Source organism: Canis lupus, chromosome 18 (genome assembly GCF_011100685.1).
Source record: "Canis lupus familiaris isolate Mischka breed German Shepherd chromosome 18, alternate assembly UU_Cfam_GSD_1.0, whole genome shotgun sequence".
In the NCBI taxonomy this organism is placed as follows: Eukaryota; Metazoa; Chordata; class Mammalia; order Carnivora; family Canidae; genus Canis; species Canis lupus.
In genome coordinates, this window is record NC_049239.1 from 52073256 (window position 1) to 52094303 (window position 21048).

A 21048-nucleotide genomic window follows, 5' to 3' on the forward strand; every position below is an offset into this window, starting at 1 on the left:
CGTTCTTAAAAACACCTTAGACAGGTGTTTTCTCCTCTGCTTTATAGCTGGAGAAATTGAGGTTCAGAGAAAGGCTTTTGCCAAGGTCAAGGCTGATAATTTTAGGCACTAGCCTCATGAGGTAGAAGTCTTTGAAAATTCAGGGGTGAGAAACTGAACATGAACTTCAGGCCAAGGCTTAAAAAGGAACAAAGTTGTGAGGAAGGGGACCTAAGCCTACTTGAACCCCACCTGGGTCTTACCTCTGTCTCCATCATTACCCAGCCCCAGATTCTTGATCTCCCTCTCTGCTCATCTACCCTGACCTGGCCACCTGCCTCTATCTTCCACCCAAACATTCCCAGACAGAAAAAGAAAACACCAACCAAAATCAAAAATAGTGTTATTAATTCTGGTGTCTCCGAAGCACGAAAAAAAAAAAAAAAAAGAAAAAAAGAAACCACCCTTCCCACATTTCAGCCCCAGGTCCAGGCCAAGGGCTGCCGCCTCTGAAGGCAGAGCGGGCCCAGGGGCCAAGTCCAGTCAGTCCTGGCCATGGGCTCGAAGCGGGACCAGCCCATGGATTTGGCTTTTAGGGCCTGGCTGGGAGGCTGCCTGCCTCAGTTTTGGGAGCCCAGGCCCTGGACTAGGGATGAGAGATCAGGGATCAAGGTCAGAGGTCTGGGCCACTTAGTTCTGATACTCTGGCTAAGGCAGCCAGAGGTCAGGGTTCAGATGTGGAAGCCAAAGCCACTCAGTTCTGTGGTCCAGGAGAGAGGGCCAGAGGCCGGGGATCCAAGTTACTGAATCCTGGGGCTGGGATCCAGAGGGTACCAGGCCACTCAGTATTGATGCTCCAGCAGGGGCTGAGCGGCCGGGCTCTCCCGCTCCTCAGCAGGGGCAGGCCAGTCCCCCAGGGTCCCAGTAGGTGTGCCACTTTCAGGAGCACTACTGTCCAAGCAAGGAATGTCCTTGGCTGCTCTGGGGGGCGAGGAAGCATTGGTGCTGATATCCGGGCTGAGGCTGAGGTCTAGGGGCGCCTAGGGGAGGGGAGAGCGGTTGGTGGAAGAGCAGACCTGAGTAGCTCAGGACCCAATCCTTCCACAGAACCCTTACCTGAGATTTGGGGGTGCCTCCTTTGGGGCTCCCTGAGGCTGGTTCTGCCTCAGATCCCCCTAGCCCCTTTCGACCCCCCAGGCTCCACTTCCCACTGGGACCCTCAGAACTGAGGAGCCCAGGGCCAGGGGGCCTTGAGGGCCGGGGACCCTCCGTGGAGGCAGGGGAGGCAGGGGTTGGTCCAGGGAGCCGAGGGGGTGGCCACTGCAGCAATGGAGGGGGTCGCCCATCACCAGAGCCGCTCAGGGAAGGCCGAGGGCCCCAGCCTGGGCCCGGAGGGAGGGCCTGGTCGCCACTGCCTGTGGGAAACAGGTAAGAGGGTCAAGCTCTCAGCTAGGCTGTCCTCCTCACTCACTGGCTTAGGTTGGCCTTGCTCACTCACCTGCTGTGTTCTCAGGTGTGGAGTGTGCCAGGGCGGGGTTATTGCTGAGGGAGGTTAAGCCACCACCTCCGACACAGTCCGAGTCATCCACGTTCCCACCGCTGTTGCAGCCGGCACCACAGCCCTTATGAAGCCTGGAATAGGGGGTGGCAGGGAGGGACAGGTTGGCAGGCGGAGGGCCTAAGACTCCAGAGGCGCAAGTCCCCAGCTCTAGGACAAGCCAGCTAACATCTCTGAGCCCCAGGATCCCGTCTCTAAGAGATGTTGCCATCTCCTTTTCAGGGTCTTCTAAGAGAGGTGTCATTGACAGCTCAGAAGGCAAAAGGCCACCACTAACTTTGGGAAAGCAGCATGAAGATGGGTCAGCTCTAAGGCAGTGTCACCTCTCAGGACCCAGGCCTGGCTCCAGCACTTCTTCACTCTGAGGCTTAGGAGGAACCTGCTTCACCTCGCTGAGCCTCCGCTTCCCACTCCAGGACCTCAGCCCCACAGGCTCGGGGCAGCGTTCAGGGCTCACCTCTCCCAACTGCGCAGAAGCCAGCGGGCAATGGCACTCAGGCTGACTGGGCCACCCCACAGAGCCCGCAGCTGGGGGTGGCTACCAGCCAGCGAGGTGGTGAGGGGCGACACATAGATGGGGTAGCCCAGCGGCTGGTCACAGGAAGAATTAATCATGTTGCGGAGTGCCTGCTTGGCATTCTGGATACTGCCACGTTCAGGGTTGCGGTTGCGCAGAAACACCAGCTCCTGCTGCTGCCCGGCCCATAGGCCACGGACACACTCACGGTTCACCTGCGGGGGGCCATGCACAAGGGTCAGGGGGGGGGCCAGTGCCTGGCAGGGGGCCAGGTGCCTGGCAGGGATGGGCCATCCGCACCTTGATGACTCGGAAGCTGAGGTGGCGCCGGTTAAGCATGATGATCTTGTACTCGTCGGAGGCATCATCTAGGACGTGGCGCAGAGCCAGCAGTGAGGGTGTGTTGCTGAGGATGGCACTGCGCCAGGCCGGGTCACCCTCATGCGATATGACCAGGCGCTCCTCATTGGCGGCGATGGCATCATACAGAGCAGCCGGCTCCTCGTACTCATCTGGGGACGTGAAGTGGTCCTGGGGGGCCAATGGGAAGCCTGGTCAGTGGCCCCTGACCCGGGGAGGGCTTCATCCCCCAAATGCCCACCCTACCTGGGCACACTTCTCCCCACCTGGTGAAGCTTGAGGGCCATGCGAACCCCAGGTGCCACCACACGATGAAGCAGGTCCATGTCTGCAAAGACCCACTCGTCGCGTGGGGAGGTGATGCGGAAGTCGCCCTTGAACAGGGCGTGCAGGCCATAGAGGAAGGGCTCCAGGCTGGGGATGAGAAGGAACAGGCAAGCATGAAGGTTTCTGAGCCCTGGCTCTCCACATGGTGGTCTGAGCTGAGACCATTCTTTATGCTGAGCCTCTGTTTCTCCATCCTGACAAGGCCAGTGTCTGTCTAGGTCCCTCGTAGGGTGGTGAGGAACAGGCAAGGTCTATAAGTGGGAGGTACCCTGCCCGAGGAGAAGAGCCACCCTGAAGGAAGGACTGAGGTGGCTCCTGGGGGCTTCTGGCCCAGAGCTCTTTGTGGAGGGGTTAGAGGGGAACAGGGCCAGACCTGTGGCACTCACCTGGCCGACATGCTATGCGAAGCTGTCCCCAGGGCCCGTCGGCCCAACACACACAGGCCAAAACACAGCGTGACCAGCGGCGAGTTCCAATCTTGGTCCACGGGCTGTGGCACAAGGACCCCGTCCCCAGAGCCCAGCTCAGACCCAGGACAAGGAACCTGGGATGGGGGCCAGGGCCCAGACCAAGGGAGGCCGAAAGAGGAACCCATCCAGGGAAGGGAGGGGGGGCAGCCCCAGGGTAGTGGTGGCCAGACCTGGCTGCGCCGGGAGGCACAGTACTGGATCCACTCGAGGTGCACCGCACAGAAGGAAGGCAGTGAGAGGCCAGAGAGGCGAAGGTCATAGTCCTCATCCACACTCAGTGAGAAGGTGGGGTCCGAGTCAGCATAGCCGGGCGCCCTCACTGGGCGCAGGGCTGCCGAGATGCCCTCATGGCTAAGCCACGCCTCCAGCTTCGGTGAGCGGCTCACGTAGTAGATGATGCTCTGGGAGGAGAGGGCAGGCATCAGAGCTGGGGCCAGTGACTGGGGTGGTGCCCTAGCCTCAGAGGACAAAGCACCAGGATGCTTCCTAGGACACCAACCTCATGTCCCCTCTGAGTTCTCTGAGGCCACATAGGCTAGTGTGCTCCCCTCTCCAAGGCCAGGGAAGAGGAGTGAGAAAGCTACCAGGAAGCACCCTCCACCCCCTGCCTTATAGAGCATCCCCCGGAAGGGTCTGCACTGTGGCAAGTGCTCACCTGCTTGCTTCAAAAGATTCCCCCCCGCCCCGCTTTTTTTTTTTTTTTAAGATTTTATTTATTTATTCATGAGAGACAAAGGGAGAGAGACAGGCAGAAACACAGGCAGAGGGAGAAGCAGGCTCCACGCAGGGAGCCGGATGCAGGACTCAATCCCAGGTTTCCAGGATCACACCCCGGGCCGAAAGCGGTGCTAAACCACGGAGCCACCTGGGCTGCCCAAGATCCCCCATTTGTAAGACAGACTGAGGCTTGGGAAGACAATGGACTTGGGGTGCCTGGGTGGCTTGGTGGTTGAGCATCTGCCTTTGGCTCAGGTCATGATCCCGGGGTCCTGGGATTGAGTCCCACATCAGGCTCCCTGCAGGGAACCTGCTTCTCCCTCTACATGTGTCTCTGCCTCCCTGTCTCAAATAAATAAATAAATACATACATACATACGTACATACATACATACATACAAAAAAATCTTTAGGAAAAAAAAAAAAAGACAGCAGACTTGCCTGAGGTTAGTCAGCAGGGCAAACTGAGCTAGGATTGGAACCCCCAGGATCTTACCACATCATAATGCTATGGGATCCATATCTCAGAGGCCTTGGAAGGCCAGGTGGGGGCTGCCTGCAGGCCAGTGGGCCTAAGTGCCTGAGTCACGGGTCCCTTTAGGCAGCCGAGGTGTGACAGCCACAAGGCATCCCCTCAGAAAAAAGGCAGAAGCACATATCGTGTGTCCAAAGTCAGAGGCTCTTGTACCCCTTAAAAGAATGCTGGTTGCTAAACAGGGGTTTGAGCAAATGGAGAAGAGCTTTTGGAAGGCGGACAGGATGGATAGGCAGTGCAAGGCTGGCGGCTGGCAGCCAGCAAGGTTATTAAGATTCCATGTGCCACCCTGGGATGGAGCTGATGGGGCTGGCCCTATGCCTGGGTACAGGGTGAGAAGTCCAGGGCCGGGGAGGGTGCTACAGCTGGCCACGAACAGAGGCCACCCAGGCAGCAGGAGTAGGAATGTCCAGCCGGGTAGCTCTGGTAGAGTATGCAGGCCCAAGGGGCTTCCCTGCACAGCTGCCACCCCACCCAGACACTGCCGCTGGCACCCCCAACTCATCCTTCCAAACTTCACCTGACACTCTCTCTTTGGCAGAGCATTCCCCAGGTACCCCGGACACCTCTACCCAGCTCTGACTGTGCCCAACCTTTGAGGCTGCTGGAGCCATGGAGAGTTAGCTTCCCCCAGGGGATATTAAACTTGGCAGGGGTGGAGCTCATCTCAGTCTGCCAGCCTGAGACTGGCTGGGTGCCTGGTGTGCTACCATGAGGCTGCACTGGCCTTGAACTGGGTTTGTGGGAGCAGGGTGACCTGGGTAAAAGCACTTCTCTGACAACAGGGGAGGAAGGTGGAGAGAACTGTGACCCCTGCATGACCTGAGGCTGGGAATGTCCCCATTTGGACCACAGCCTCTTTCTTGGAGAAGGCGAGGGGCACAAGATTTGCAAACCCTTCCCTAGGAGTGGATGGGTGGATAGAAAAAATTACAGGAATTATAGCTTCTCTGACATGTGTCCCAGATGGGATGTCCATGGGGTAGTAGGACAGCTGGGAGGTGCAGAAGACTGCCCTGGAGAGAACCTCAGGTGAGCAGGCTTCCCTGGGCCCCTCCAGGCCTCCCCTCCAGGCTCTGCATGGGGAGCCCCAGGGTAGATGCTAAGAGGACACAAGGGAATGTGGACAGGAGCCACCCTCACCCCACTCCCATACTAATCCCTCTTCAAGGAGATACACTTAGGCACAGGAGAGGAGGTGACGGAGGTGACAATCCAAAAGAGGCTTCCTAGAACCCAGTCCAGGGCTTCTGCTGGACCCCACACTGCCCACAACCCTCAACAACCCTGCGGGTTCTCAGAGCATCCGGAGTCTGATAGGGAGGCCCAGGCTTGGGTCTAAGCTTGCCTCTGCCACCTTCACCTTATCTGGGGCCTCAGGCTAATCGTTTTGTTCTCCCAGCCAGCTTCCACAGCTGAGACATCGGAACCTCTCTGGGAGGGTGTGGTGGGCTTCACCCAGCTCAGGAGGGTTGCCTGGCACAGAGCTTACCCCTCGGTAGGCATCAGTGCTTGGTAGCCACTCCTATGATTATCATTTACCACTACCACTGTGAATATTATCGTCACTGTCCGCTGGTGGGAGTTGGGCAGGGTCCTGATGGTCTAGAAGGCTGGCCTCAGCAGCTGCCCTTCCCAGCACCATGGATTCCCAATGAGGGGATCCATGCACAAGCTGCCCACCTACCCCCAATACTCACTGTCCAAGGTACCTCTTCCAGGAGGGTGACAGGGAGCCCTACCCCAGACCCCATTAGAGCCACATAAGCTGCTGGGGCCCCTGAGGCCTACTGGCCAGTGGCAGGTGGCACTTTGCAGGATGCTTAAACTCTCTAAGGCTCCTGTTTCCCTTGGGCAAAATGGGCTCCCAAACATCCTGGAGATGACACTCAGGATGCTCCCAGTCAGTGAGTGCTCATTAGCAGGGACTCTGCTGCCCAGCCACCCGCCGGCCATACCTTGACATAGTAAGTGATGAGGATCTTGCGGAGATCAAACACCTGCAGCATGGAGGCAGCGTTATTGTCGCTGATGCTGTAGCCTTCCAGCACATACTTGCTGGCTGTCACCTCCCAGGCCAGCCAACGCTGCCCAAAGGCGGCATTGAAGGACAGAACCCGAGGCAGGTGGCCAGGCTCACAGCAGCAGCAGCCCTCATCCTCCTCCACGCCCTCTGTGATGGCCTCTACCTCACGCTGCTGGCAGTACGTACCTGGAGGCAGAGAACGGCCAGTCAGGGGGCTGCCAAGACCTCCCTGCCTGCCTTTCCCTCACAAGCACCCAGGCCTTCACCGTTCCCTGCCTGGGGATGCCGTGTGAGTAATCGTTAAATGCGGGGGTCAACAAATGAACCCTTTTCCTCCTGACTCCCAGAGGCCATGGTGAAGACTGCAGTTCAGAGAGGAGTGAGCGGTGGCTTGAGCCGTTCTGTACCCTCAGGACCCTCTTCTGAAACTGGCATCCGACACATACATCTTCCTGAGGGCAAGGAGCTAGCCCATTTACCAGGGGCTATACATGGCGCCCAGCCTGAGCCAAGCCCAAGAAAAGAGAGCAGGCAGGGGGAGCCATGGGAGAACCCAGAGCTCCAGGCCCGAGCTTCCACCAAAGCCACCCACTCGGGCCAGTGGACCCAGAGTCAGGGCAGGGATACAGTGTGGCCACAGGAGACCCTGCTACCTCACCACTCATCCTATGAACCCCATGCCTAGGGAGGAAGAATGCTCTGCTCTAAGTCACTCTGCAAACCAGGGCAGGGCTGGACTAGAATCCAGCACCAGGCCCAGGCCCCACAGCTTACCCCGGAACTCAAGGCCACGCAGCTGGAAGGTGACAAGGCCATTGCCGACCTCAATGAGGTGCACCAGGGCGTTGAGGTAGTCAGAGGCCAGGACGAAGCAGTCACCGGGGCCATAGTTGCCCCAGCGGCCCAGCACCAGGTCCCCACACAGTGTGTGCTGCAGTGAGCGTGTCAAGTGCTCGTAGAAGATGGAGTTGAGGTTGTTGTCGTCAGCGCCTGAGACCCAAGACAGACAGACAAATGGACAAAATGACAAATAAGCGAGGCCCCCTCCCCAGGGAGGCACCGCCCAAAAGTCCCCTGGATGGCCGAGTACACACCGGGGTTCCGATCCAGCTGTGTGACCAGGCGGGTGTTGGAATGATCCACACGTTTAGTGCTGTTCAGACAGAATGACAACACAGTTGGCCAACAGGGTGAGGCTGCCAGGGTTCAGATGATGATCCTGCCAGCCCACCACCACATCCTCATAGCCCACACCCCTGTTCTCAGGGCAAATGCCATGACAGTCCCATTTCACAGGAGGCTGAGGCTCCAGGACATGAGGGGACTCCCTCAGGAGCACCCAGCCAGGAAGCCCAGGGTGTGAGCCCAAGGCTTGGCCCAACTCAGGTTCTGCCCTCATCAGATCAGTCACCTGAAGCCCACTGTGCTTAAGCACTTGCAACCCTGCTGTGCCCTGTCTCTGCACCCCACCTGGCCTGGGCTCCAAGCTCCCTTTCCTTCCAAGGCCCCTGTGGGTGATCCGCCTGGTCCCTCCAGACTTACTTGTAGTCACGCTCCCAGAACTTGAGGGGCCGAGCATAGGACATGATGAAGACGGCGCTGCCCAGCAGGGGGTTGAGCGGTGTGGAGAAGAGTGCGGAGAGCAGAGCTTGAACAAACAGCATGGCCGAGTCTGGGCACGAGTCAAGGAGGCGGCGGGCATACGGACCCGCCCTGGCCTCCCTCACCACCCCACCCCGTGCCCCCCATCAACCCACCCCACACTCCCTCATCCAGTCCCCCTCCCCACACTCCCCCAGCCAGGCGGCGGGCAGCAGGCCGGCAGGCTGGGTACGTGGCACGGCAAAGGGCTGGGCAAAAGCATGGAAAGCTGAGCCCCAGGTGATCTGCCAGGGCGCGATGTAGGTCAGCACGAAACGTAGCTTGTACAGCAGGTCCCACAGCTGGCAGAGTCAGAGGAGGTAAAAGTAGACAATACGCAGGTCACACAGAGGTGCAGTTGGCCAAGGACCCATTCAGAGCCTCCACTACCCCAGTGGCTGCCACGTGGGAGTCAAGCTCCAAGCTCACGCCCAGCCCTTTCTCTCTGGACCTGGCTCAAAGCACCTGTTCCTGTTAGCAAACCCTCTAAGGGAGCATTAGCCATCTATTTGCAGGACCACCCTGTGAGCTTCCTATTCTTGCCCCGTTTCACAGATGAGAAACTTCAGAAAAAGCAGAGCAGGACAATGAGTTGCTCAAGCTATCAGTGATGAGGCTGGGCTTCCACCATGATGCTGAAAGTCGAGACAAGCCCTGCCCTCAGAGAGGGGCACAGTTTGGATCACTACCGTCTGGAACCAGACCAGAAAACTGGACTGGAACGCCCACGTAGAAGAGAAAAAGGCTCAGGGCTTTGCCGGGATCCCACTGCAGGCAACCCTACAGGCCTTCCAGACAGTGCCAGAGAATGGTTCTTTGTTTGGTGATCCCCCTCAACCCCAGATCAGGGCACACCACAGCTTGGCAGATTCAGGGAGCCCCACCCCATACCCCGATCCATCCAGGCCCCAGGGGCTTGTGAAACTCTGTTCTTAACTGCTCCCCAGGGCTGTGGCTGGGAGAGGGGCAGAGCTCAGAGGCTGGTTCCCAGAGGACAAGGACAAATCCTCACCATCTAGTAACTGCTTAAGAGGAAGATGAGAACAGGCAGTGAAGTCAGAAAGACCGGCTCACCAATTCTCTAGGGAACCCGAAGCAAGTCACTTTAGCTCTGTAAACCACAGCTTCCTCTGTGTCCCTCGGGAACCTGGGGCTGATGTGGCGCTGCAGGCCCCTGGGGAAGTTCTCCCCACCACCAAGGCAGAAAAGTCCTGCTCTCCTGTACAGCCCAGAGCCTACAACTCAGCCACCAACTCACCTTGCTGCAGAGCAGGGACATGAGGAAATAGTCAAGCAAAAAGCCCTGGGAGAGGCGCGGGTAGTCGAAGTGGAATAGCAGGACAGTGAAGGCCAAGGTCAGGTACTGCTGGGGTGGGCAGCAGAAGGCTGAGCGCAACAGCTTCAGCCCAGCCACAGTCATCAGCAGTGCCCGGCAGCTGTGGGTGAGGAACAGACATTGTGTGCCAAGTGGGACTCAGGGGGCGGAGGCGGTGGGTGCCCATCCCTCCCGAATCCTGGACTGGGCTCTGCTGGGCTGGGCCCTACTCTCGGGGGGCCAGGGACTCTCAGTCATCACTGTTTTAAGACCCATCTGGGAGACACATGTTTTCAAACAGAAGGGTATCAGGATCCAGAGCATTGTGATAGCTTGCTGGGCAACTGAGGCAGGTTGCATTCCCTCCATGGGCTTCAGCGTCCCACGGGCCCCTGGGAATGTGGACTGTGAGATGGTGGGGGGTGGGGCCGTCCTTACGAGAGGCAGAACTTGTCTGGGTGGCTGACAACAGTGTGGGCGTCCACCGTGAGGGCGTTGAGCACCACGGCAGGGTAGATAAGATACTTCTCGATGCACTGAAGGCTGGCATAGAGCTTCTCAAACCACATCACCTGAGCAGCACCTGCAACAGAAGGCAGGACTGTTGGTCCTCCACATCCCCCTCTCCCTGCAAGGTCAGGTCAGGTGCCCTCTTGAAGAGAACCCGAAGGGAGGGCTGAAGGGAGGGCGAACTATAAGATGTGGCTCTCCAGGTTCCCAGAGAATTTGTGGCAGCTCAAATGAGGGCGATGAGGCCCGGGCAAGGCGTGTCAGGGTCTTCGGGTACATGCTTTTGCCTGCTCTGCAGTCTATATAAACAAACCTAAGGAGGATGTCCTAGATGCCCACTGGAGCCAAGGCAGGCTAGGTAAGGCCCACATCCTCAGAGACCCAGGTCACTGGCACCTGGCTTGAGCTGACTGTGGGAATGCACAGACCAAATGAAAACCAGCCAGGGAGATCTAGTCTATCGACAACCAGTTGATAATTCTGGACAACAGATCCCTACAGGGCCCTTGGAATTGTACATCCTCCATCTCCCCACAGAAAGCAAGATGGGCAGAGAAAGGGCAGGGTGGGCAGGGTGGAAGCGAAGCAGGGGCCCAGCCAAGGCACAGCAGGCATGAGGAGAGGACAGGGGCAGGGCTGCAAAGGGGCCCCGCAAGGACAGCGCGGCTGGACGGAACCAAGTGGACAGGGCAGTGTGGGCAGAGGCTGCCCCCTGCTGGCACTCTCAGCCAAGAGAAGGCTGCCCTCTCACCAGGCTGCAGGTCCTGCGGGAAATCAGAGCAGCAGGGGTGCAGGGGCCCCAGTCCCAGGGCAGGGACTCACCTCGAACTTCATACTGGCTGTACTCCGATGGCTTCAGCACGGGCTGTGACAGGCAGAACCAGGGCAGCTGTTTGCGGAGCTGCGGCAGCAGGTAATGTGTGAAGAAGCCCACAGCCCCGGCCAGAGCATACAGCACGAAGCCCAGGACTGACTGCAGGGGAGAGGCCAGAGGCTCAGCTTAGAGGAGCGGGCCAAGGAGCCCACAGGGCCTGGGCACAGGCCAGGAAGGGGTGGAGAGGAACATGAAGCCATGGGTGCCCAGGGCCCTCAGGTGGAGTGGGCTCCTGTGAAGACTGAGGGGGCAATGGGGGCGGGGGGGGGGCACACGCACCTTCAGGGCAATGAAGACAGTGCTGGCACTGATGGCAAAAGTGAGGACAGCAATCACCACACACATCACCAGGTCAGAGTGCAGGACCTCACGCTGCAAGGCCAGGAAAGACTAGCTTGGGTGCCCACCACCCAGGGCAACCACACACTATTAGCCCTCCGCCCCGAGAGTAGAACCCCACACTTCAGGCTCTCACCACCGACTGGCGCATCTTGTCTGGCAGTGGGTCTGGGGGCTCAGCCCGAGCAGTCTCTAAGCTCCGCTCCTCCAGCTCGGGGAAGAGCTTGCTCCGGATCAGAGACCTGGGTTGGGTGAGAAAAGGCAGGAGCCCGGAGTCTGCGGAGGCCATTCTTCCTCCCACAGATTCCAGGGTCAGTTGGTGACAGGCACATGCACAAGACCACCCCTCCAACCCTTGCCATGCACAGACACTCACACAAACACACACATGCGCACAGACAGGCACATGCAGGCACCCACCAGAGCACAGTGGGGTCACTGCTCTGACGGCTCAGGTGGTAGGACAGTGCCACCAGGAGGCCACAGAAGACCGAGAAGAGGACAGGGACGTGCTGCTCCGGCCAAGGAGTCTGGGGAGAGAACCCATGCTGGTCAAGGGAGGCAAGGGTAAGCGTGGTGGTAGGGGGATCCCCCCACGGGAGAAGCCACTGCTGAGCCCACTTCGCAGCCCTATCCCACCCCACCCCCCAGGTCTCAGCATGCCCCCCCACCCCATAGGTCATCCCTACCTTGATGGCCCCAAGGCAGAAACCATAGAGCAGGGCAGCAGCCAGCAGGCTGCGAGAGAGGCTGAAGACTGCAGTGAGTGGACTGGTGGCGGCTGTGAGGGGAGAAACAGCAGGTAAAGCCTAACTTCCATCTGCTGGCACCTCACCTCACCCCCACCCCACTGCCCCTTGATTCCCACAAGCTAACCTCCCTGCAACCCATCCCCAGCCCATTCTCCTCTGGTCCCCAAGCCTTGAGAAGCCTTCAGATCTTCTGGCATTCTTGGGTTTAAACCATTGCTTGGGGAGGGGGCAAGATGGGCTCTTGAAATCCACAGTATAAACAGAGGAGAAGGATCAGCAAAAGGCTGGAGCCACATACCTAAACCACAGCACTTCCTGGGCCTCACGCTGCCCCCCCCAACCCCCAAGCCACCTATGGGCCCCATACCTGTACCCCCGAAGCCGTGCATATCTATCTGCTCCAGCAGGTACATGAGGCAGGTGTTGACCTGGGGCAGGAGGCCCAGGAGGAAGACGAACGGGAAGCACAAGGTGAATACTGGCAGGGAGGGAAAGCAAAGGCCCAGTCGGTCAGCCCGCAGGCCACCCCCTGGCTCACCCTTGGGACTTCGCTCCCCTGGGCCACCTCAACGTGGCCCAGTCTCACCAGTGGCCACGTCCCGGGCACAGAAGAAGAAGGAGGCGGAGAAGAGCGTGAGGCCATACAGGGAGACGGGTGGGAAGGGCTGAGCTGAGCCCAAGGCGTCCAGTAGCCAGATGAGCAGACAGCAGATGCAGAAGTAGACAGGCCGGCTATATGCGATCACCCAGTTGTGGCCCTGGGAAGTGGGACTGTGAGGAGCCAGATCTCCCTAGCTGACCAACCCACACACACGTACACACACACACACACACACACATGCATGCACGCACATGTTAATGCATGCTCGTGTACCCTGTCCATGGCCCTGGATCCAAGACAGAAAGCTTGGCAGGGTGAGGGCCACGGGACTGAGGATCTGAGGACCTCCCAGGACCCTCCCAGGACCCTCCAAGCCTATCTCAGCCCCCTGCCTGAGCCTCCTGGGTAAAGGCACAGGTACTCACGTGCATGGGAGATGCCGCATCAGGCTGGACACTCTGGAAGAGACAGGAGCTACATTGGCAACAAGAGCCAGAGCCCAAGAGAGGGTCAGAGACCCCCAGACTGCTTAGTTCTACCATTGGGACCGTCAGGAGTGACCAGGGCAGGAACCTAAACCATCCTGAGCCTCAATTCTCTCATTAGAAAGATGGGGGGCTGATTACAGGGGCTTTTAAGCACCTTATCTGCTTTCTAACTCACACTCCTCAAAACAGGTTGTGGGAACAGAGACGTCTGGAAAGAGATGGGTGGGGGAAAGAAAGCCAAGGAATAAAGCCTGACCTTCAGCAGGGAATACTGGCAGGAGGCAATGACCAAACAGAACTGGAAGACCCAGATATCCGTGAAGAAGCCCTTGAGCAGCAACAGGTAGCCCAGGAAGGCAACAAGGCTGCTGAGGCCGACGCCAAGTATGTTCTCCACCAGCCCGCGAGTCCTGGAGAGACAGCAGGGTCAGGGTACATCCATCACCTTCCCGGCTAATGGGGCAAAAGCAGGTTGGGTGGGAAGACAGGACCCAGCCACAAGGACCCACATTTGAGGCTGTGCCCACACCACCCCTCATCCTCTAAATATCTGAACCTATATACCTTTTAGGGACAGGGCCAGGTCGCACCTGTTCAGGAAGCTGCCCCATTGCTACCCTGCATACGAATCTTTGCCCCTTCTAGACTCTAAAGGCTCCAAGCACCACCACCCTGGGGCTTGCCTGGCTCCAGCTAATGTGTGCCCCATCAAGCATGCCCAACAAACACTGTGCCAGGGAGGAAATCCAAAGTGTGGGAAGCCAGGACCCAGGCTCAAGGCCCAAGTCATCCACATAGACAACAAAAGTCATCTGACTTCTGATCTGACTTCCCCAGCCTCAGTTACCCCATAAGAAATGGGGAGATTGAGACAAAGGGTTTGCTAGTTTTTTTAGACCATAAAACTCAACTTTGTCAAATCTAATTCAGAAGAAAATAAAAGCAAGAGACTAGATGAGAATCGTTTGTTTTGAGCAGAACTTTTGGACAGGGGGACGCCTGGGTGGCTCAGCGGTTAAGTGTCAGCCTTTGGCTCAGGTTGTGATCCCGGGGTCCTGAGATCGAGTCCTGCATTGGGCTCCCCACAAGTAGCCTGCTTCTCCCTCTATCTATGTCTCTGATTCTCCCTCTCTGTGTCTCTCGTGAATAAATAAATAAATCTCCTAAACTCCTAAAAAAAAAAAAAGAAAACACATACACAAAAAGAAACTTTTGAACAGGGAATAACCACAGCAGCCCCCACTCGGCCACCTCTTTTCACCCCAGAGGAACCTAGTAAAACCCCACTGCAGACCCCACCCCTCAATGTACCTTCAGTGACCCCCGGCAGTTAGATTCTCTAATGCAATAACGGCTTCCACACGTTTAGAGGGTCCAGAAGGCCAGGGGCCAGGGACTGGGGACCAGGCAGGCAGGCACTCACCGGTCCAGCAGGGCCAGGAGGGCCAGCCGCTCGTAGCGCACAGATGTCCAGCGGCCAGGAAGAAGCCAGTACTTGTAGCTGTGCTGGGCGCGGGGCGGTGCCTCCTCCATCAGCGTCTGCTCCTGGGATTCGTGCAGGGAGTCCTGGTCCAGCAGGTCAAGCTGCGGTCCCCATACCGCAGCCATCAGCCCCTCACCCCCCAACCTGGCCCACTGCCACCATTCCCCTTCCCAGGGCCCGCTGGCTCGTCAGCTATTGCCTTGGGCACAGGAAGTCCCCGCCATCTAGTGGCCCTATGGCCTATCCTGATCTTCCACCACAAAGGCATGCTCCTTTCTTTCTCCAGGTCCCCAAGACACGGCTCAATGGCAGCTGGGGCTGCTAGGGTTGCTGAGGGCCAGAATCGCCAGTGCCTGTGCCTGTTCTCGCTGCTCGGGTACCCTCTCCTGCTTCTTTCTGGGCTCAGTGAAATCCACCCTGTCCTTTGGGACCTGGTACAAATGCTACCATCCTCCCGGACAGAGCATCAAGGTCACTCTGACCACTCTACCGCAGAGCACACAAAGTACCAGCCCTGACGACAGGCCCGCTGATGGCTATGCTATGAGGCCCGAGACAAACTACTGGATCTCTGGGAATTTCTTGTGTCCTTCATTCAGTAAATACTTAGAGGGCAAGCTGTGGGCCTGACCCTGTACCCAGCCTTGGAGATACCATGCAGAGCCAAAGTTGCACAGCCCCCGCCTATGGATGTGGCCATCAGCTCTATCAGGACCATGGTGGCTACCCTGTATGACAATTAGGGACAATAAGTGCCTCAGTAAGGGAGACATGGGGCTTCCAGACACTGCATGTGCTCTATGACCCTGAGCATTAGATGTGTGGGTACCTCTTTTACCACTGTTCTTCAAGTCCCGAGTCTGTGTTTTATGTGTCTTTAATGCTTCTACTATTACTACAGCGACCATGTGAATTATTGTTCAAACTGGGACACTTCCAGGAGTGAAATGGGAGGGTACGGTAACAAGCACAGAGTACCCCAAGCCGTGCCATGAGCCTGGGCCCAGCCCAGTAAGCTGACCAGTCTCTTCTGCAGGTTTCACCATAGATACCCACTGCCCCCTCTACCTATGGGACCCTACAGAATAAAGATACTCCAGACACGCTTGTCTGATAAGCAAACGGACAACTCCTTGAATCACAGAGATCCAGAGCCTGCACACCCAGTGCCAGCTGTCAAAGGTCAGGACAGACACCTAGGGCCCCCTAGAGCCCTCACTCGAGTGGCCAGTCCCCCTGGGTGCCTGGGCAACTGCTCTGCGACCTGCTCCCCTGCTGCTGCCCCTCCTGCAGGTCCTTCCCTGACCATTGGCTCCTCACCTCTGGGATCTCCAGGGGCACACGGCGCACCTGCATGCCCTGCAGAACCACGGGCCTTGGCTGCAACAGGTTCAGGCTGCCCGCTGCCTCAGGGACATCAGCCGAGTGGAAGCTGGAGGAATGTGAGTGGCGGTCCCTGTGGGAACAGCAGCCATGAAGACTGGGGCCACTGTTGAGCCCTGGGACAGCGGTGGGATTAAGGCCACAGGGGGCTGCTCAGATACCCAAAAGGAGGATCTGGAGAAAGCAAGTGGCAGAAGTGCCTCCCTCCCAGGCCCTGGGCTTCCTGGAAGCCTCCTGCCTAGAAAGGTCATGTTCCTACAATGTCAAAGGATCCCTGTAAGCCTGGCCTTTGCTGCTCCCCACTCCCTTCTAGAAGTTCTGAGCTGCCCCTGCGAAGAAAGAGAAAATCCCCAGAAATGGCAACCCACCAGGCTGCTGGCCAGGAGAGCTCAGGACTGGGGACTCACCACGCTCCGTTGGCTGCCTGCTCCCCCTGCTGCCCCACGGGGTTCTCATAGCCGCCTCCAGCTAGGCCAAAGGTATAGGAACGCCGCACGCCTGGGTCAGGGGTGTGGGACACAAGGCAGCACGTCAGGGACAGGAGCCCTGGACCTGACCCAAGTGGACCATCTGATGAGGAAGAACCCCATCCCCTGGTCCCCTGCATGACAGCCCAGCCCCTAGGGACCACAAGCTGGAGCAGAGCGGGCCTGTGGGTCAGCCTGCCCTGGGTTTGGGTCCCTGTTCTGCCATTTGCTCAACTGTCACTTCAGGTTGTGCCTCAGCTTCCACAGAAGCAGAGCAGGGATAACGAGACCACCCACGTCTAGCTGCAAGTGTGACAGCAGGCAGCACAAGTAAAGTGGTCGCTACAGACCCGAAAGGGTGCTAAGTACCCAATAGAGCAAGTACTACCACTGGGGCGACAAAGACGTGCAGCAGAAAGGGGCGGGGGGTGGGGAATGCTGGGATCAGGGGCTTGGCCACAGGACTCAGAGAGGGGCTCACCGCTTTCGTCGTAGAAGTAGTGCACAGCACCCTCAGACGTGTCATCGAAGGTGCAGGCTTCGTGCACGGTGGCACCGGCCCGTGTGAGCAGCAGCGAGGAGGCGAAGTGCAGGGCAGAGGGCAGTGTCAGCGCCCGGGAGTGAGAGGCAGCCCGGCCACGCTGAGCCTCCTGCAGGCTGCTGAGGAGGGGTCAGCACTTAAGTGAGCGCCACTCAGAGCCACTGGCCCCCACTGCCCCTCTGACCAACCAGTAGGTGCTCACCTGGGTGGGGAACCCATGACAGAGGCTGGAGGAGTAGGGTTGCTGCCTGCATTGTGGCGTCTGCGGATGGCCTGAGTCCGCCACACACTGCTTGTGCGGTCCCGTTTGCCAGGCTCCTCAGCTGCTGCCCAGAGAGAGGTCCCATGCGTAAGCCAGAGAGACTTGGACACAGCCTTGGACATGGTTGGGGCGAGGGAGGACAGGAGGGGATAGCTGCTCCTGCACGGAGCTAAAGGTCAGGCCTAATCCAACTGTGACCTGCCTCTGGGGCCTAGCCAGGTCACCTAACCACTCATGACTCAGTTTCCACATTTGGAAATAAGGACAAGATCTTCCCCTGCCCTGCTGACAGCCCAGGAGAATGAATGTGGATGCTGAGAGTTGTCGATGGGTAGGTGCTTTGTGCAAACTACAGGACCTGGAGCTGAGTGTCTGAGGTCTCCCAGCCCTGCTTATCTGAGGGGTTCGGCAGGTGTCACTCAACCACTCAGTCCACATCCACCTGCTGCCTGAGACAGAGGCTAAGATGACTCTGACTGGCTCCACTCCAGCGTAGCCCTTGTCCAAACCCACGCCCAAACCTAGCTCGCCTCCCTACCCCCACCCCCCAGCACAGCAGGCACTCACCTCCCCCCACAGCACCTTCCTCTTGCAGCTCCCCCCGCCAGCCGGGTTGGTTGGCAGCAGGTCCCCTGTGGACCTCAGCAGGCAGCAGAGCAGGCTCAACAGAAGCCAGCTCCACCCCCGCCTGGGCCTCCAGCTCAGCCTTGGAGCCAGCCAGGGGGGCCCTCAGGACATCACCCCCTGCCCCATCCATGCTCAGCACACGGGCATGTGTTTTGGCGCTGGCGGTACTAGGCGTCCGCTGGGTCCCATAGGGCCGCTTGGGGGGTACAGCAGTCCCCTCCTCAGCCCCATGAGGGGCCCGTCGCTTCCGGGGTCCCCCTGCTGCACCACGGGAGCTCTCAGGGGAATAACAGGAAGTAGAAGAAGAACTGTCAGTACTGTAGCGGCGCTGAGATCGGAGGCTAGAGGCTGGGCTCAGTTCACTGCCCTCGCTGGTGTCTTCATCCTCAAAGAAGCCCCCACTTTCAAGCAGGGGCCGCCGAGGGGCACGGCCAGGAGGAGAGTGTCTTCGCATGGGTGGCCGCCGTTTGGTGGGTCGCAGCAAGGCCAAGTCCTTGGGCCGCACAACCAGGAGTGGCTCAGCTGGGCCCGGTGGTGTCCCTGCTCCTATGACTGTATCAAAGGAACGCAGCGTGTCATCTGAGGGGACTCCAGCATCTGGCGATGCAGGCAGCTCAGCCTCAGAGGGTGGGTCTGTGTCGCTGCCCTCCGGGGCTTGCCCACCGGGAGGGCTGTCCAGGTGGGTTGAGTTGGTCTTCTCACTCTTGAAGCTGCTCAACGTCTCCCTGTCAGTGCCACTGAAGCAGGAATCTGAGGAGCCTGCTTTCTGGGGCGTGGGCTCACCCGAGCCCCGCCGGTCCAGGGGCTGGTAGCCGCCTGCTCCCCGGCGCTGTTCCCGTCGACTGCTGGTCCTCACCAGGGCCCGCTCAGGCCGGGTCAGGGTCAGGAAGCTCTTGCTCAGCTCCTGGCTGAGGCTCCCCTTCAGAAGGGGGCTCATGGGAGTGTCGGCCACACTGCTCCCACTCCAGGGGGCTCCATCCCCAGCCAAGGGAGAACGTTCTGAAGAGTCTGTGCTGGGGAGAGAGGGGTCTGGGGCAGCCCCCGGGGGTGTCTGGGGAAGGTCTCCAACTATCAGAAAAAAGGAAGACAAAATGAGGGGAGGGCATGCTGCAAAAGGAACCAGCTGCTGAGGGGGTCCTGTGGCCAGGCCACAGGATGAGGTAGGCTACAGGACGGGGCAGATGGGGCAGGACAACGAGAAAGCCCCATCCTAAAGGACAAAGAGAGCTCCGGAGAAGCAAAAGTTGAGGTGACTCAAAGACCAGATAGCTAGTCCTCCCCCTAAGCCCCTGCCACGTCACCCCCACTCACTCAGTTTCTCCTGTGAGCTTAGCTTCAGCATCTCTCGATCCGCTGAGGTCACGATCACATTATTGCTGCCCTGCTCTCGCACCAGCTCCTTGATGTCTGCAACCACGGCCCCACAGGTGTCAGCAGGACTTCGAGGCATCGCTGTGCCATCTCATTCCACACCGCCAAATTCAGACCTGAGCAGCAGCCACCTACCTCTGAGGGGCCCAGAGTCCTCCATCCGGGGCAGCAGCTCCTGAGCAAAGAGAAAAATGAAGGAACAAAAAGAGTAAGAAGTAGACTCAGGACATACCCCAATGGGGATGGGCTCCCAGGAGAGGAGTGGGACGGGGTAGCTATGGACCACTCACCGAGACCTGGTTGAAGCCAAACACAGAATGCTGGGAGCTACAGCGTACCGGGGGTGTGGAACTCACTTTCCGAAACACTGTCATTTCCACTCCAGGGTCCCTAGCAGTGGAGAAAAGCATCAGCTTTCAGCTAACCTCCTGCCCCTTTATACTATACTTCCTCCACTACCCCAGCACTCCTTTCTTCTCAAAGGTCCTCTCACAAGTCTGGGGCTGACCACAGAACAAGTGCCCACCTGCTCATGGACCCAATGTCCCTAAGGCCCCAGTGCTTAAGCCCAGGCACTAAGCACCCTTAATTCCCAACACAGCCCCTCCGAGACTCACCTGGGCAGACTGCTGTCCCCCTGTGCAGGCTCCTCCTCTGGCTCCCCCATGGTAGAGTTACGCTTCTCCACAATCTCGCCCTGATCGAACATAGCGTGTAACCGATAGTTCACAGTCTTGATGGTAGTGAAGATGACAGCCACCACGAGGCAGTACACGCAGGCCACCATCAAGCTGGGGGGCAGGACCTGGAGGTGGCAACAAGTCAGGTTCCCCCTCACGCAGCCCTGTCCCTATGGGGTAGACCTACCACCAAAATCATAGCTAGTTCACAAGAGTTCATCACCCATCCCTCGGAACTGCTACAAAGACCCTCCTCAGGGAACTCTGTCCTCTTACTGAAGAGAAATTAAGTGAGAGACTCAAGGTCACCCAGCCCAGGAAAGGAATAATTTGGCCACTTCTCCATATACCCCCAAACTCTGCAGGGGGTCCTCTGTCTCCACAAGGCATATCCCCAAATCCCTGCCAGCTTGGCACCCCTCCGTGACATCTGCCCTCCCTTTCCCCAGAGGGGGGTTACAGGTGGCGGGAGCATCTCACCATGTACAGCAAGAAGGGAAAGGTGAGCAGGAAGATCCAGACATAAAGGTGGAAGCAGTTGGAGAAGGTGCTCTGGTGCGGGTCGAAGAACCAACCGCCGGTGAGCGAGGCCCACACCCCCTGGCGCAGGATCTGCAATACCTGCGACCCCATGGCCCCGCCGCTGCTGCGCGCGCCCCCCTCCCGGGACCCTCATGGGGGCGGCCGCCGGCCCACGCCCCGCCTGGCGCCCGAGGGCCCCGGGGCCCGGCCTCGCGCTCACGCCATGGCCTCCCACAGCCGGAGAGAGGGGTCGGCTGGGCGAGGGGGCGGGCAGGGGGCGGGGCCGACCCGGGCAGTCAGCGGTGCGAGGCCTGGACGCGGGGGTGGAGCCTCATCAGGGGCGGGGTCCAGGCCCCCACCCCTGGCCCACAACTGCTCCGAGAGGCCGAGCCGGTAGACAGGCGCGGGGCACGGGCCAGACCCTCGTCGGCGGCATCCAGAGATGGGCGTGGGGTGGGTGCTCCGGGGATGCAGGCGACGGCTCCCTCGGCTCCGGCCCGGGGAGAGCCCCGGGACCCTGAGGTCCACTTCCGGGGTTACAGGTCACTCGCTTCGGTCTCCGCGATCGCCCGGCTACTGCGGGACCCGGCCCAAGGGGGAGGCCGGAAGGAGCAGCGAGCCGCCAGCCAGCAGTGGCGCATGCGCCCGACCGGCCTAGTTGGGACCCGGAAAAGGAAAACTTGAAGGCATGAAACCTGACGCA

At 58.9% G+C, this 21048-nt stretch overlaps 1 protein-coding gene across 6 annotated transcripts; it reads right to left on the reverse strand.

The window, feature by feature from the left end:
• Nucleotides 1-365: 365 nt before the first annotated feature.
• PCNX3 (pecanex 3) lies at nt 366-20504 on the reverse strand. Of its 6 annotated transcripts, none has more exons than XM_038563924.1 (35): nt 20304-20504; nt 19761-19948; nt 19434-19533; nt 19279-19318; nt 19084-19179; nt 17713-18840; nt 17086-17206; nt 16824-16999; nt 16283-16373; nt 15813-15948; nt 14433-14593; nt 13266-13419; nt 12947-12979; nt 12507-12678; nt 12288-12398; nt 11858-11949; nt 11589-11698; nt 11305-11410; nt 11109-11201; nt 10778-10928; nt 9884-10028; nt 9389-9566; nt 8324-8432; nt 8032-8161; nt 7584-7642; nt 7264-7479; nt 6422-6675; nt 3382-3612; nt 3128-3231; nt 2681-2828; nt 2355-2585; nt 1995-2269; nt 1478-1611; nt 1096-1394; nt 366-1019 (listed from the first exon to the last, which is right to left on the reverse strand). In XM_038563924.1, exons 1-35 carry the CDS (start codon nt 20454-20456, stop codon nt 822-824), a joined length of 6123 nt encoding a protein of 2040 aa, XP_038419852.1. In that variant the 5' UTR covers nt 20457-20504; the 3' UTR covers nt 366-821. The 6 variants fall into 6 exon arrangements, with proteins under 6 accessions (XP_038419852.1, XP_038419850.1, XP_038419851.1 ...); XM_038563922.1 differs by having other exon boundaries at nt 16824-17002; XM_038563923.1 differs by having other exon boundaries at nt 17086-17209.
• Nucleotides 20505-21048: the final 544 nt, after the last annotated feature.